The following is a 17,836-nucleotide window of genomic DNA, read 5'->3' as shown; positions in this document are numbered from 1 at the left end:
CAACAGGAGGAGTGAGTGGGAAAAACAGACAGCTGCATTAACTAGAACATTTTTTTTCTAGTTAATGCAGCTATCTGTTTTTGTTGAATGGTGAATCACGATATGACAATTCCACCGAAATATCAAATTGTAACAAGGATGAGCTCGCAATTCGATTTCTTTCACCATATCGCCCAGCCCTGACTAAAACACATAATTTTTTTTTAGTTGGAGGGTCTGCTTGTCTCCATGGAGTTTGTTATTGCTTTGCCTGAAGTGAGAAACACCTTTAATTGAATAAATACAGGATAGATAAGTTGAATGCCATACTGTGGAGCATTTAAAGCAAAAAAGCAATAACATCAGGTCAAAAAAAGCTCAATAATACACAGGGCCGTGCATTTGTCTCATTTGTTGGTCACTTTGATGTCTTATTAACTCACACATATTTTCAGATTATTACACAAGCCCTTGGCAAACAATACTCTTTCATCTAAGACATGTTTTAAAAAAGAAAGTGTTTGTTTTGAACTCTCTCTGCTGGTTTTCCCTAGTGTGTGATCCCCAGGAATGCGAAAGAAATGGACACAATCAGTGAACTCCCAACCAGACGCACATCATTTCCTGACTGTGTCCTGTCTGTTGTGGTTGCAGGCGACGTCAGCCCAGTAACACTGCATTTGACCTTGACTCTCCCTCCTGTAATCACTACAATATGTAATGTCAATAATGGCGCTAAAAACAGAATTTAAATCTCAGTCATTTAGTGAAGCCATTTACTGATGATTTGCATAAAGTTGTGCAAAACTAACAAACTAAATAAATATACATACATACAAATAATCCATCAATAAATATATGCCGTAATATAATAAATTATATAATAATACAGTTTTGCCGTGAGTGGATCAATAATTAACTATCAGAACAGTTGACCTTGACTCTCCCTCCTGTAATCACTACAATATGTAATGTCAATAATGGCGCTAAAAACAGAATTTAAATCTCAGTCATTTAGTGAAGCCATTTACTGATGATTTGCATAAAGTTGTGCAAAACTAACAAACTAAATAAATATACATACATACAAATAATCCATCAATAAATATATGCCGTAATATAATAAATTATATAATAATACAGTTTTGCCGTGAGTGGATCAATAATTAACTATCAGAACAGTTGGTGTTGTTTTTCACTTTCATAAAAGAAAAAAAGCAAATACTTTTCTTACATGTTACACAAGTTCTTCGGTTTCACCAGGATTTGGAGACAGATATCATGCTTGAAGTAAAATTCCTTAGATTACAATCTCAGAAAGGACTGAAAGTATTATTTGTTCATATAAAACGGGGGGAAATGTAAGATGGGTCTTGTCTGGCATCTTTGACTTTTGAGCGTTACTAACACGAGCCCTTAATTTAAGATAGTCACAGTTTGTCCGTGTCATGCACTTTGACACACGTCCGGTCTCGTCAGCGTGACTAAACTGAATATGCGTGAAGGTTTTCTGTGTGTTCCCAGGTAGACTGAGGCAGACTGCGGCTCCCCGGAGACTGCTGACAATGTGTGTGACGGCAAACTATTCTGCACTTGCCCAGGCACAATTGGCCCAATGGATGGAAAGTCAGAGACAATAGCAGTATTTTTTGTGTGTGTCCAAAACTATTTTCAGCTATCATGAAACAGTTAACATTGTTTCTCCTTCAAACACATCCTTGTGCACTACTTTGCTATTAGGCATTTGAATCATGTAAAAAAAAGTCAGCAGAGCGTTCATTATCTGAGGTCTGGACATTATGGATCAGCTCTTTGCATGCTAAACGTGACCTGTGAAAATCCATTATGACCTTTGGAAAGGGAGAGATCTATATTCAGTGTGACGCTTCGTTTACATGTTAACATAAATACAAATGGCTTATTCCCGTCACTGGAGCCTAGCATGGTGACTTTGGGCCTTAGGGGGGGCAGCTTGTCCCAGGGTAACACAGAGAAAGAGACACACAGACAACTATTCACGCTCACATCCATTCACAAGGGGCAATTAAGAGCTTCGGGAATCGCTTGTATTAAGAAAACATCTAGATAATCCTGGGGAAATAAATTGGAGAATATTTTAGCATCACAAATCAAATGTAACTGTAAATAAATATGACATATATGACTCTATATATACACCACAATCCTCACATTTACATTTGTTTCCAGATTTTAGCACTAGTTGACTGTAAAAACCCTGAAATGTTTCAATGTTTTTTTTTCTGCCTCTGCCTCTAGGAAGTCACATGGCAGAAGAGGCAAACTGTAACTGCACAGTGACTTAAAGGGGAAAACAGTATTAAGTGAGGAAAAGTTTTGAAAGCTGCGATGGAATATCCACAGTCAAATATCTGAGCGCATGGGTTGAACTTTTATTGCCAAAACAACACGCTGTCCCCTCCTTGAAGCTTTTTCCTCCACGCTCTCCCTCACTTGGCCCGGGACAATAGGGGCCAGGGTGAAACTTTGTGAAAGGGAAAAGGAGGGGGTGGTCTGAGGGTCTGAAAGGGGAGCAGTGGTGGCGCGCCCCCGCAAAAGAAAAAGGAAAGATCGCTGGCTTCTTTCAGTTGTAGCTATTTGATGATGGAAATGAATTGGAAGTGATGGGGGTCGTGGCAGAAGAATGACGTCGGTTTAAGTTTAGGGGTGTAGAGTTTGTAAGTAGCATTAAGAGCATTGTGCACATTGCAGGGGGTGAGGCCAGGATGTTGCCCAGTTTAAACCTCTTTTTGCCTGACTGAGCCACTGAGAATATGACCACACAAATCCAAGGGGGGGGAAAAACATAAAACAATTTGCTTATGAATGATAATGCACTATGTCTTTACTTCCGGTTATTGAAAAATAAAGTGCCAATATCCAAATCTTTTTTGTGATTATTTAAAAATAAATAGTGTATCAGGTTTAAATCATTAAAACAAAAGTTAATGGAGAAATGGCACTGATTAGTCTAAAGTAAAATTGACCAGTAACGCAACAATCGAGTGCAATAACACCTTTAGCCACTGGGGGAATCGTAATTAAGCCGACTAGTGGTACCTTGGTGGAAAAAGTTATTTTCTCCATGTGTGCCAACCCCGGATCTATGGGTTCCATCAAGGTTTTTTTTTCTTTCTTTTTTACTTTTTGGTGCCAACAAGTTTAAGTAAGTATCGGCCAGGTTTGGTTTGGCAAATGTCAAGACAATGACTTCTAGTTTTCTCCTAATAGGATGAATTAGCAACAGATTTAGTCAATTTTGAATGAAGGCTTAAAATAATTAACTTGCAGCAGTTGGATAGCAATTTGTCAAAATAACTTCGGTCTGTCCAGGATCGCGCTGTACCTGACGTCACTTAACTGGCCGGGCACGTGACAGTCTTTAGTCTGGTAAACTCACACACAACATCAAATCACAAGATAGAATTCAGTCGACCACGTTCAGCGTAACCTTTTCAGCATGGATCTATTATATTATCGTGTTTCAGTCTTTTTCCCATAATGCCGTGCTTGTGTTACTTAAGCCTCTGGCGCCATCGTATGGGCAGTTTGTATATCGCAAAGCCAGTCAATTCAACGTTTCAAAAAAAAAATGAAAACAAACGTAGCTAACTTTGAAGTGTATTTGTTTTTAATGTTGGAGTATTACACGGAGATGTTCGGCAATGTGTTAGTGTTCCCTGTTAGTTCCATCTGGTGTCATTACAGTACATTTGAGTGAGTGGATTAGTGGGTCAGCGTCAGTGAACACGCGCGTCATGATCAGAATCAGGAGTAAGTACATTGTTTACAGTCGCACTGGGACCATGCGCGCGCACACGCTTTGATCTCCCACGTGTCGTGAAGGCGTGACAGGCCCGCCGTGTGACGTCACGTGAATGCGCTCTCTATAACTCTGCTGTTGATGGTCCAGCACATTGTACTGTCAGTGGTTAAGCCACATCTAAAAGCGGATAGTCCAACAGGCCGATGATAATGCGTGTAGTTGCCATGGTAGTTGCGCGGGCGCGAGCCTGGCGCAGCCGCAGTGTTTGGTTCAGTGCACAGAGGGGCGGGGTAATGGGCGGGGCAAACCGGCTTTCAACAAACCTCTGAAGTGCGTTCTATGGCCCACCAGCTCCTGACCACACTGGACATACGTTTATTCCAAGCCTGGCATCACCCAGCATGAACATATTGTTTGGTCGCAATGGGGAATGTTTCATTCTGCATCGGGTAATTATTGTTGCAGAATTATTATTTTGTGTCGTGCTTTTTAGACCTGCGTTGCTATGCCCGCATGCCGGGGTAACGAGGCTGTTGATAAAGGATGTGGGTCAGTCAGTGGTGTTATAGCCTGTGTCCATTGGAGTCTGTCTTTGTTTTCACGTGTTTCTGTGTTTGTGCTTCAGCCCTTTTAGGACTGATCTGTCAGACCACGTCAAAGGGGAAAGATTTGTTCTTAGAAGCATCAACAAAGGGATCACCTATTATTACACTCCAGTGAGAGCAGCATGTGCGGCCAAAGACTGTCAGACCTCCAGCTCTTTTGCTTCATCTACAAACAAGCTACTGCAAGACACTTCTCCAGAAACCCGTCCTCTGCTGGTGTTCTTCTCCTGGCTCGGTGCCCAACCTGGGCCCGTGGCTAAATACAGGGATCTTTATCTGCAGCGGGGTATGGACGTTCTTCTTGTCCAGAGCAATGCCCTGCACTTCTTATGGCCCAGGTGGGGTGTGGAGTATGGTCTGGAGGTGCTCAAAGTTCTGGAGGAGCCACCCTTCTCAGGACGCACTATTTTCGTCCATGCCACTTCAATCGGTGGCTATACTTTCTCCCAGATACTCACACACATTTATCAAGATCCAGAGAGGCACGCCGCACTAAGTCAGAGGGTGAAATGCCACATCTATGACAGTTTGGTGGTGGGAACGCTGGAGCATATGGCCATAGGTGAGTGAGAGTGATCAGGCGCTCTCCCTGGGCATCAGGTTACTCGTTGTGTCAGGTATTTGTCAGAGCTGGAAATAATTTATCAACAGTCGACCCACTGTGCCACTTAAGCCCTCTTGGCTCCAGGAATGATTTTTGTGTGGACACAAACAGGTTATATTCTAACAGTATCAAAGTTGAAATTTAGAATAAAAACTGCTAGGTCAAAAATGGAAACTCTACTAGCTTCTATTGGAGTTATTCATGTGAAATTATACTGTACTATTTTTTAAATGTTCTTTGAATCTTAAGACCTTTATTTAGATCTTATACCGTATAGTCAAATGTTATATATCTTCAAAAGAACATTCACAATAGTATCAATAATTCAATATATTGCCCAGCTCTAATTGTGGTAATAACAGTGTTATGTTAGCCACAATAGCTTTACATTGATTTATTAGTTAGATGAGACTTTGCATGATCAAACAGGGGAACACAATTACTTCTTTATAGCAAGGCACAAAAAACAATGCCCTTGTAACCAATCTTTATATATCTTTATATGACACTCAGACCAAATGTAGGGATTCTGTCTTATTAGACCAGCCAACATTTTCACATTCCTACAGATTAGATATGGTTGGATGGACTGTAATAATGTCTAATGGAGGTCATACACAGCCTTTGTTCGTCTTCTGCAACATTTATACATTTTCCAAACAAAAGAATAACCTACCTTTGTTCAGACTGTATTTGTCATATTTTTACTATTTTGATCATTAGATTTTTGTCAAAACCTCACTTGCACAGCAGACAATCCTGTGTTGACTGACAAGGCAAACTCTGGAGTTGCTATATATATATATATATATATATATATATATATATATATATATATATATATATATAAAGAGGGCAATGTTTCTTTTGTTGCATCACTAACGTGTGGTTCTGTTTGCAGGTCTGGGGAAGACCCTGGTTCCGTGGTTGGAGGGTTTGATTAAAAACACAGTGTTGTTGTACTTCTGGCTGTTCAAGTCCCAGACAGCAGACATCTACAAGCGCAGTATCCAGGTTTTCCACAGCACACCCATCACCGCACCAGCTCTGTTTTTCTACAGTGAGAACGACGCACTGTGTGACCCCCTGATGATGGGGAAGATTGTGGAGCTCTGGAGGCAGAGGGGCGTGGCCGTGCAGAGCAGGAAATGGAAAGAGTCAACGCATGCAGCGCACATGAGGTGTCATCCTGAAGACTATCTGTCAGCACTGGACAGGTTTTTGAGCTCGCTGCACAAGTCTCCTCTTAAAACCTAAAATGATTGATGCACAAGTTCAAGTTTAACTTAAAAAGAATAATATAAGAGAAATATAATGCTTTTAACAATTTGTCTTGTAAATTGCTACTGTTCTCCTTTGTTGTCTTGCCACATATTTGTTGAATTCCTTCTCTTTGCATTCTTATGTAGCACATGCAATGCCTTTTGCACAAATATATGAATAAAATATTTATTTACGATATGTGGTGTGTGTGTGTGTGCCTGTGTGTATCTGCCTGTGCATGCATGCAAAGAATGTGTGTAATCATATTGCAGTTGTGTGAATAATTAGAATAACAGAGTGTTGCGCATGGATATTTATTTAGCCTATTTTTGTTAACTATGACCAATCAGAATAAATGCAAGAAATACCAAATGTTTCTATTTTGCTCCATTGAATCAAAAACAACTGAACTTTTAGTAGAACGCAAAAATACCAAAATTAGAACTGTACCAACAAACAAATATTTTATGGCAAGCAAAATGTTACATATATTTCTTCCTTGCGCTTGTATTAAACTGACAGGGCTGTAATGTGCTTCGTTGCAGTTCCACAATCATCCACTGGAGGGCTTCAGTCACTCATATATTCACTTCCATCGGCGACGGTTTGCGCTCTTTCCGTCTTGCCCATTATAGACTGTTGTTTTCTGTATGAACACCACTAACCTTGACTTATAGTTTGTTTTTAATATTTGCTTTATACATTGGCTATGCATATTTAATGTCAATTCTATGAGAGTGGATAAAGACTAACCACATCAGCTTCTACATTCTGATGAAGGGGAACTGGCCTATATCCCAGGGGCACGTGTGACATACTATTGTGAAGTAAAGTGTTGAGTGCTATGTTCATCTGGAGGTCCATCCCTGAAACTCCAAACAGCAGTCAATCATCACACTGTTCTAATTCATTTAACAAACAAGGACGTCCTGGTTGTTGACCTTTTAATGAATGAACACACACCACATAGATGCAATTGTAGACATAGTAAAAACGTGAAGAGATATTTCAGCTTAGTGACCATGAGGAAACATATTTAATTACTGAATTGCTCCAGATTATTTAATGTAGTTATTTACCTTTGCCATTATACATTCAGAAATATTAGAAATCCAGAGGCATTTTTCTCATTTTTGGTGTTTAGTATTTAGTTAACAGCTAACGTCAAGCTTCAGTTGTGTTTACACATTTTCACAACTATTTTATTACTTTATATGTAATAAAAAAAATGAAATAAAAACTGGGAAAAAGCACAGTATAGAAAATATCTGTAATGTCCACAGGCAATGAAAGAGAAGGGGCCCCATGCAGCCCCTTGGATGGTATACTACATAAAAATATATAGTGTGTGTTTTCCCAGGTTTGAAAATGTGGTATTATCCCATTTATGTAACACACTACGTCAAAGAAATCATCTTTGCTAATGTGTTTCTGGTGTGTTTTAGTCCACTCAAGAGGTCACTCATCCATACATCCGGTCATTGGACTTAGCTAGTAGATATGTTTATGTAAGTGTATATTACAGACGGTATCATAGTATAGATTTGTTTATGTCAAAGTGTATTTGAATTGAAGCCAGTCAAAGCTCAAAGTTGCTTTAATCAACATTACAAAGGTTACAAACACAATTCATAGTGCACATCATATTTCATTTTTAAAATAAAGAACTACTACAACTAATGCTGGTGTTTTGACTGAATGAGTGTATGTTAAACCTTTAAAACCTAAGCTTTTGTTCCCTCTAACTCAGGACTGTGTTTGAAGTATGTTTCTTTGTTAAAATAATGTCACTTTGGCTTTGAACAACAAGAGATGTTTCTATCTTCTGTTGTATAATGCATCTGATCAATGAATATATTTACTTGGAATATAAATATGTTTTAATACTGGTGTTTGTGTCAATGTCAATGCAAAGTGTAAAATGTATGTTTTATTGTATGAATGCAACACACTCACTGTTGGCTTAAGAAAAGGATTGACTCTGTGACTCTGTCGTCTGTTGCCAGAATCCAGTGCCGATACTTTTTGGGGTAAGGGCTTCCTGGATACTTCTTTAGGAACAGCAAGCCCAGACCGCAAAAAGACCCACAAAGGACAAAAACGTGACGGTGAAGGTACATACTGATGCAACTGTGGTTCAGCAACAACAACTAGAATAAGGAGAGGAAAATGAAATTAAAACATTTAATTTTCAAATCATAGAAATCCCCTGAATGGTGAATTAATGGTGAAAACACTGTAGAACCTCTAAATATTCAATATAATGCATTCTCAACAGGGAAACAAATTGATCACACATTTGAGGAGGCAAAAAAAATCAACATCAACTTAAAACGTGATTAATGTTAGTTAAATGTTTGCTTAAAATGGTATTGCACGATCCATTTGTATTGTATTGTCGTACTTGAAATAGACAACGACACTAAACGAATGTGTCTTTTCATTCCCTTTGACCAAAACTAAATTTTTACATTCTGTCTGTGTTGTGTAATACATTTTTAAGTTATTACTCATAGAAATTATTTAAAAAGAATTAAGAATGTCTACATTTTATGTTGCACTCAGGAACACGTTATGACTTAACACACCTACATTTTACACCTGGTGCACAAAATCTGTAAAAAGGTCTGTAATGAAGTGGGCTCTTCAACGTTCATAAAATAAGTGTGTGTGTGTGTGTGTGTGTATATATATATATACAATGTTGAAATGTGCATATCTGTCCAGCGCCACGCTGGCCTCATCACAGTGTTCATGTTCCAAGTAAGTTTCTTAAAGCGTATTTAAAGGGCTTAGCTGTGCGTACTGAGACTCACAACCACCTCTGGACAGGCCTACGCCAGTGTAAACGTTACGTCAAGCCCATGGGGACCAGCAAACTGGACCATCTGTACACGTAGGCCTGCCACTTGTCTCACTATATGCGTCATTTGTGGGGGGAAAAAATAAGAAAATAAAAACCATGTCCACTGCTGCTCTTTCTCTAACTGTGCTACTTTTTGCTCCACAATGAACGTTCTTTCATATAATATCTGCATTAGTTAAATTGTTCGGCAAGCTCCATGCAGTGCATGAATCTGGTGTAAATGGGACTTATTTCAGTGAAGCAGATCTGTAGCCCCGATATGAAATGTTGTGATGGAGCCACATTTTGAGCAAACAATGGATCAGTGATCTAATCTGTGCAGTGATGTAGGATAGTCACCTGCCGGGCCTTTGATCGGCTGCTGTGTGTGAGAGCTGTCCTTGGTCCTGAAACGCATTCGGAGCCTGTCAGTGGTTAAGCCTTTACTTGGTGGTGAACGCCCTGCACTGGAGCCCAGCTTTTGAAGAGAGCCTCTGGTAAATGGAAGAATAATAAATCAAATTATTATGTCAGTTAAACTATTGTTTCTTCTTTGACATACAAAGCTCGATAAGGACATGAGCCACAGGATGCATTGATTGTGCATGAATTGGCACTTGTTGCCTTAATGCTTTCTAGGTGAATGTATATGCGTTCAAGTAGTTGTTCCAGTTTAAAGGTCTAATATTTGAAATTCCCCTCTAAAAGAAGCACTTCTGTTCAAGGCTCTGCGCGCACGACTGCCCCCCCCACCCCCCCACACACAAACACACATCACAAAAGTCCTGACAAAAGACATTTACACGTTGCTTTGGCAATGGTTATGGCCTTATAGTACTTAATAAAAGTCACTGAACCTGTTCATAGGTTTCTCTTCAAAATTGTGAGTGATTTGGCATTCCAAATAAAAACGACAAATGTTGCTTATTGATTTGATGTATACAAAAACAGCCAGTTTAGACTTAATTATACAATCAAAACTCAACGTGGCACAAGTGAAAATACTTTCTGCCTAGATCTGGATGGATGCAGGAGTTATACAGTATTGCACAAAACAGCAGGCTCGAGACGGAGCACGTCCATCGCTGCGGTTAATGATAAAATTGCAAACAACTCAGTGGATGTCACCGTCAAATCAATTTTACTTGCACATGCTGTCTTTCCAATTCTACACATCAACACATCTCTGCAGAGAAAACACGGGCTACTGCCGCTTCACCGTCAAACTCAGACTAGATTTCTCAATGGCTCTCTATATGGCAGTCTATAAGCATGAAAACAGAATTGCAGCTCATTGTTTCATTTCAACTAGATGCAAAAATGAATATAAAATAAAGATGGTCTTACCAAGTCTGCACCGAGTCCAAGAAGCATGCATAATTTTTTATCTTTTCCCTGTTTTCCCTCCAATAATCCCTGGGAATTTGAACGGCACCCATTGATATGCAGCAGTAGGGTCCCCCCTCTCCTCTTCCACCACCACCACCCTCTCGCCCTCCCTCTATCCTATCTTCCCAGACGTCAGTCGCATTGCCTCCGATACACTCCGCTCTCTTCCGTTTATTTTTATTTTTGTGCATTTCTCTGGATTTAATCCATTTTGTTCGCCTCCCTCCTCTCTGAAAAATGCTGCAAAACATCTAATGGAAGCCACTCAATTCCTCCAGTCGGCTTCTTGCTGGTGACCTGCATTGACGTCATTGCGTCATTAGGTTTCCCCTGGAAACACGGGAGAGCCAGAAATAGAAACACATTAATTCAAACCCCAGGCTGGGGGTGGGGGCTGGGGTAGGGGGTAGCTGAGTGCTGTTTTGGCGACTATTTCTTTCTATCAATCTATATTCTGCGGACCTCCATTCCTCCTCGGCAGCCCCCCGACAACCACTGGAAACACAAATGAGCGCACACACACACACGCCCCGTTTGGTCTGCTGCTTTTACTGTGCACACAAGTGCACGCACAGTGACAGGTTGCAAGGAAATCTCCCTCAGAGATCCTCTGAACGCCTTTTTAATTTGGTTATTTGGACTGTATTGTGCTCTGCTTCAACTTGGTTAATCTTCATTCTTTTATAGGATTTGTATTTTATGTGAGCTATAATAAGATTAGATAAGATAAGATAGGTTATCTTATCTAGGTTATTCTTTTGTCTTTAAAAAAAACAACAACAACAACAACAACATTAATTCATTCATTTTGGGGGACTGGAGCCTCTCCCTTTGACTTTGGGTCTTAGGCGGGGTACACCCTGGACAGGGGGCAGCTCGTCGCAAAAACAATAACAAACTAAAAATTGTGAACAGGTTTGAAGCAATTGTATAAATGGTTGCAATGTTCATCGACAACAAAATCACAGTTACCTCTGGAATATGAAATATATTCCTCCTTTAGTTTAAAAAAAGAAAAAGAAACAATGTGACATTTGCTGTCGGCTGGCCAGTGTCTACACTGTGTTCCATATCCACTGTGTATGTTCCATAACTAGACAAAGATCTACAGCTACAGATCTTTGCCACAAAAAGATCAATCACAAGAAACACCAAGAAGACAGCAAGAGAGGATTGAAGATGGATATTAGTCATTATAATCATCTAATTATTTAGGCTGTATAAATTTATTTTCCAAAACCGCTGAATTTGAGGAAAATGAGACAAAGGAGCGAATCTGTAAAGCATCTACACATCACTCATTCACTGTTTTCACGTTCATCCGGTCATTCATGTAATTCTCCCTATTAATCCATTCATAGCCAACGTGCCCGTGACGCACAACCGCTCTCTGTTTAATCGCTTTTAGCCTCATACACCAGCTCCAGATGTGACGTTGAGCGCAGCGTGCTTCCCCCTCTTTCCATTTGAATCACACACACACACACACACACACACACACACACAGTAACACACACACACACACACACACACACAGTAACACACACACACACACACACACACAGTAACACACACACACACACACACACACACACAGAGTAAACCTCGTGACCCGGGCACACACTGCTCCGAGTGATGATGCCGTTTGACCCTGAGGATAAGAAGACTGATGACGACAACGTTGGAGCATAATTTATTCACAAAACACATCTGTTCTCGATTGGCCCGTTGTGTTGTGATTTTTAATTTATTTTACAACTACACTTATGCCGGATACGGTGGAACCCAATTTGAAATGCCATTTTCTTTAACATAATCCAATGGAAAATTATCTGGTAATATTAATGTGGAACTGGCCCTACGGAAGCTTCTGGTTTGATTAAATAATGAATGAATAATGTAGGCCTATCAATGCATTCATGTATAAAGACAAGGCAAATGTGGATTTTGACACACCACTGACTTTAATAACAACACATCTTTTGAAGCCAGGCTATGAGTGAACAGAGAAAAGAAACTTGAGACATCTAGAAGACGTGTTTGCCAACCATTACGTCGCAGCAAGCGGAGATGTTCACACAGGTCAACTCTGACATCCTCAGGCTCAATCTGTGTAAAAGTCTGAAGAAAGTCAAGGTAAAACATCAATAACACATGAGCCCTTGACAGAGGTCTGATGTTTTAACCATATTTAAAGTTGGTAGAGTTTTTCACAGAGTGGTTTAAGGAAATGCCATAGTAACGTGACAAGGTGACAGCACAGGTGGTGAGTAGAGAGGGAGACCATTTTTCACACTTCACAAGTTTCTCAAACCTTGAAAGGAATGTCGTTACTTCCCTCAGTTCTAGGGGCCATGACCATATAAAGGGGGCATGGGGTGTGCACTATGGGGCTTAAACACAAGGTGGTAAAAGCCAAAGGCTAAAGTTCATCATCTTTTTGTGCACTCAGAATACATGGTTTTGAGTGACACAACAATCTTAATTTAAGTGATCTAATGTCATTACACTGGTAAGGGACTGGCCAGGCAGTATCAGTTAGCTCACAGCACTAGCTGCTGACGCCACCTGGTGGATAAAAATACCTACTGCAGATAAACGATCACTGACAACGACGCACTTTCTCTCCAACAGCCACTGCTGCTTCTGCTGCTGCTTTTGCTGCTGCCTCTGCTCTTATTATTTGTATTAATACACAGAGAATCAACTATTCAATGTGTTAACTGTATCTGACAATAATTAGATCCAGATTTCTGAATATTGTTGGTGTGGATTTGAAAAGTGAAAGGATAGGTTTGAATTGGGCTTTATCGCTATAACGTCTTTCTTATTTAGAATGTAAATGAATGCAGAGATCAAAGGCGGCAGTGGTGGTGCAATAACCAGAAATCTTCAGCGCAGCGTTCGTCCATCTGTCGCACCCACAGAACGCCACCAGGGGGCAGGAGTGGTCAGGCTTTATCCCTTTATCGTCAGTTCTCAGTGTTTGCTCTAAGTCAATTATTTGTGTGCAGATAAGCTTACCAGCAACATGCCATACTCATAACAGCATTTATTTTATAAGTAAACTAATGTGATTTCATTAGATTTTTGACTGCATCCTTGACAAGGCCGATAGGGCTGCGCAATTAATGAATTTTAATCAAGACTCATTAATTTATGATTATGAGTGATGAGAGGATTGGGAGGTCTACAGCCAATAGTCAGTCAGTAAAAGGACCTGGTTTACACTTAAGAGGAAGTCATTTGACTATTCTTAGTGCTAATGGTGATGATTAAAAGTCTGTTTATCTTCAGAAAATATTTAAAAATACATTTTATTTGTTATATTTAATTTGTTTTTTGATACGACAAAAGAAAGACATATTGAAAATCGAGATTCGTGTCATTTTTCTTTGTCAGATTTAGTCATTCTCGCTGGAGACTGTGTGTGGCCTCAGAGTGCACTTGGGCCGTGACCCCCGTGTCTCCTTTGACCCGCTCCTTCATCTCGGCTCTCATCACGTTGCAGCTACACGGCCCCTGACATGATATCCACACTGCATCCCTATTACCCACTATTCATTTCACAGGGAGGCAATCAAGCAACACTTCTCTCAGAAGGTACCCCTGATGTCTAACATAACCTTCAAATTATCTTCAAGTGGATCCTCAGTAATCAGGCCTTGATGTTGAAAACTGGGGAAAGAAAGACGAGTCTGAAAATAGTTCACGTACGTTTAAGTTGTGCTGCACATTGAAAGGCAGAGTTTAGTGTAAATGAGGGTCGGTCTGAACATGTTTGCCCTGTCTTAGGATCAGAGCAGGGAGCAGTGGACCTTTAAGACCTTGAGAGGGGAATTGGATGCTTACAGTGCAGAACTCTATCTCCTGGGCTCACCACCTTCAACTTTTTCATTTTTATCATTAATTATTTCTCTCTAATTGCCAGGATTAAAGGAGAGGGAGGAAAGGGTCTCTGGAGTCCAGCAACACTGATTATGTGCGTGTGGTCTTGGAGACAGTACAGCCTGAACAGGCGAAGAAGTTCTGTATTGTTACGTTGAACTATTAGATTTTCTGCATTTAAACAAAGCAGCCTGACTGTATTAATGACATATACGACATACAGTAAAACCCGATTGAAAACTGGAGCAGGCCTCATATTTCTGAGCCTGTTGTAAATTATGATAATGGCAGGAGAACCTGTTCGTTGAATGTGCCAGCACTTTGTGAGTTTTAAAAAGTGCTTCAGACCCTTGCAGCAGAAATGCTAATGTGATTAAATGTCCCTGATACTGATGATACACAGTCGTCTGCAAGAATGTCACTGGAGATAATTTGTTAGACTGTTTTGACAGAGAGATTAATTACATTTTAGCATCTGTTGTGCTCAACAACAGACTCCCAAAGCAACATATCATTGTACTCATTTCAATACCTCACTATTTTGTTAGACTTTTTATTGGAAAATATCCCGCATCCCTTCCCACCAATCAATCAAGCAAAACGTTAATCAAAACTCCATGCGTTAAGTCCCACAGTTAATTTTAAAAACAAGTTCCCTATTTACAAAGATTGATGTATGCTTAATTAATTCAACAGAAACCTTTTAATTAGATTGTCAAAATGTGGTAATACAGGGCAGAATTCAAACATGTCAATGCTTTCCCCACCGCCTTTACAGATCGGTGATATCAGGGCTTTGGTTAGTACTAGTATTTGCAATTTTTGTACTTTTATCTCAGATTTCCTCAAATACAAAAATTGGAGTTGCAGTTTATCCATCACAATATATTTCAGACATGTGGGTCAGCGTCGGTGTTCTGCTGCTGTGGGAAGTGCACTAAAGCGCAGCTGTAGCATTAAACCACTGCTGTGCTCGAGGATGATGTTAGTTTTTGGAGTGGGCATATTTCCCTCCAACTTCTTCTGTGTCGGCCTCCAACAGCGCGCTGACATTTTAGCATTATTGCTGCTGTCAGAGTGTGAAGAACTCAACAAAAATCTGCCCCTTACCCCACTGTCACTGTCTGGTAAGTCAAAAGGTTTTTACGTTCCCTCAGGTTCCATCACTGTTGGTTTTTTTTGGGCTGATACTGTGGCCCACTGTGTTATAAGATAAAATAAAGGCCACCTATCATCATCCTCTGGTCAGGATGATTCACAAGCGACAGCCAAAGTTCAAAAGATACAAGATTCCCACGTTATCCTGCCATAAAACAATTGTTCCGTGTGCAGTCACTCTGCAGCAAGACACGGTCCAACGCCAAGTGGGTTCAACTCAAAAGCCAACGCTGATGCCTTCAGAGGGCTGACGGTATAAAACAGTCTGAGCAAGAGTTATCGCTCAAGGACAAATTATACAGCTGCACACAAAAAAAGTGTTTTTTATTTCTGTTCAAAAAGTAAACTCTCATCACATTCATGTACAGTAGATGGCTCAGCAGTTCTATCATTGACCTCATTTTCATACTGATTTGATGAAAGGGTTCCAGGCCTGGGATTGTACTCACTTAGTTCCCCTTGATTTCTTACGTGTTCATGGTTCACCAAATCCATAACCTTACAATTTAAACTGCGTATGTTATCCGAGTTAGCTGATCCAACACGGCTGTGCCCTGCGTTTGGATGAAATTTGATATCCACCAGTTACATTATTAGTTGTACTTGTGTTATTTTCTCTTCCCACGCGGTCAATGCCCCTGAGCCTCAGCTGTTAAATGGTGCTGTTATGCTAATGTTGCTAACGTTCACTCTCAAACATTGATGGATAACTTACAAATGTAATAGCACTGTACGGGTTAATACATGAAGTAGAATAGGATGAAATAGAATAGAATAACGTCATTGTCTGTCATGCGCAGTGATGGCAGAAATGTGTCTCTGGCTTGCTCATTGATATACATCACAAGCACACAGACTATAATAAAAGAAACACATTCAGATAATTAACTGAATTAGCATGTTCATTTCAGTTCTTTGCAGACACAAGCGCAGAAACAAGCACCAACTGAGCTCCCTGATGCCACTGAGCACCATTTCTCTACACCTTTTTCTCAGTGCAAGGAAGTCTGTATCTCTGCCCTGATGGAAGGAGCTCAAAATGGTGGAAAAGTGGCTCATTGTCATCATCTATGATCTTTGGACTGAGGCGATGCACTGCTTTACTGTAATGCAGGGACAAGTTTGTGAGTTTGTGATTGGCCTTGACAGGTAAGTGACTGAACCAAGACTTATATACAACTAATATTGACTTTATTGGATACTTATTGTTGTTAATTTGAGCACTTACATATGTATTATTTGTTTAGAGTCATTACTGTACATACAATGCCCGGTATGGCTCATTTTTTCTCAGATTTTGCAACTGGAGCACAGAAATGTCTCTCTAAGATTTGAGGATAAATGGAACGCAGCATCAATCTATTGCACGGTGGCAAAGGCGGTTAGCGCTCTTGCCTCCCAAGAAGGAGATCATGGGCTCGATTCCCAGACGAAACCAACATCACATGATCTCTCTGGGTGGAGTCTGCATGTTCTCCCTGTGTTACTGTGGGTTCTCTGGCTCCTCCCACCGTCCAAAGATGTGTTAGGTAAAATTGGCAACTCTAAATTGGCCCAATGGACAGGTGTTGAAAATTAGCATATTCTGCTATAACACTTAAAACATTGCATCTGGTTCGTCCAATGTAAATGCTATTTCCTTAAATAATTAAAAAAAATATCCTGCAATATAGCACTACTTTTGTATCGTACATTTGTAAACAGTATCACTTTTATCTTTCAATTAAATGTTGAATTGAAACTGTAAAATGCTTTAAAATAGTCCTGAAGATATATCCTTGAATTTAACTCCTTATATCGACTAACGCTATTAGATTATTTTGGCCTCCCAGTTTTAAACCCTGACTCTACTCTGTGGTTTTGATGACTGGTTTTGGCATTTGCTGGTGGGTGAGCTGTGCTGCCTCATACTGCCGTGTGCGTTTAGTGTCAGAGCACAGCGTGAGTGCTCTGACCAGTGTGACATGGCAGCGTATACCTCTCACACTCCTACAGGGCTTTGGGAAAGTGCACATCCCTCCCAAGATGTCGCTTGAACTGCAGCGGACAAAACCTTTAAACACAAAATCAAATCTGTCTTTTAGCGCTCTTTGTTTTGTCATCTTTGGTCACATTGTCTTTTTTTTTTCTTGTTCATTCCATGTTGGTTGATTCTTTCTTGAAACACCATAAAGTGAAAATGCCAAAGCCAATCCCTCCAACTGTAATTGTTAGCTTTCACCAGCAGCGTAGCAGTACTTACCATTGGGAGGTATTCTTGGGAACAATAGGACAAATTGTAGGAGTTTATGCAGTTCTATTTCACATACTTTTTATTAGTT

General features: G+C 40.1%; 1 protein-coding gene across 2 annotated transcripts; it reads left to right on the top strand.

The window, feature by feature from the left end:
• The first annotated feature begins 4,065 nt into the window (after positions 1-4,065).
• LOC140368166 (uncharacterized) lies at positions 4,066-6,431 on the top strand. Of its 2 annotated transcripts, none has more exons than XM_072455082.1 (3): positions 4,066-4,212; positions 4,389-4,654; positions 5,874-6,431. In XM_072455082.1, the coding sequence occupies exons 1-3, from the start codon at positions 4,187-4,189 to the stop codon at positions 6,227-6,229; spliced, it is 648 nt and encodes a 215-aa protein (XP_072311183.1). In that variant the 5' UTR covers positions 4,066-4,186; the 3' UTR covers positions 6,230-6,431. The 2 variants fall into 2 exon arrangements, with proteins under 2 accessions (XP_072311183.1, XP_072311182.1); XM_072455081.1 differs by having other exon boundaries at positions 4,389-4,930.
• Positions 6,432-17,836: the final 11,405 nt, after the last annotated feature.

The sequence above is a fragment of the Eucyclogobius newberryi genome, unplaced genomic scaffold (genome assembly GCF_026437365.1).
Source record: "Eucyclogobius newberryi isolate DKJ021-1_F unplaced genomic scaffold, fEucNew1.0.hap1 SCAF_2, whole genome shotgun sequence".
Classification (NCBI taxonomy): Eukaryota; Metazoa; Chordata; class Actinopteri; order Gobiiformes; family Gobiidae; genus Eucyclogobius; species Eucyclogobius newberryi.
The sequence above is the reverse complement of the archived record's forward strand: the minus strand, read 5'-3'. Positions and strand labels throughout refer to the sequence as shown.

Bases quoted from the DNA above. Each gene is read 5' to 3' on its own strand.
- LOC140368166 (XM_072455081.1), top strand. From the start codon at position 4,187: ATGGGGAATGTTTCATTCTGCATCGG. The intron at 4,213-4,388 runs GTAATTATTGTT...TTTGTGCTTCAG, and splicing joins AATGTTTCATTCTGCATCGG to CCCTTTTAGGACTGATCTGT. The intron at 4,931-5,873 runs GTGAGTGAGAGT...TTCTGTTTGCAG, and splicing joins GCTGGAGCATATGGCCATAG to GTCTGGGGAAGACCCTGGTT.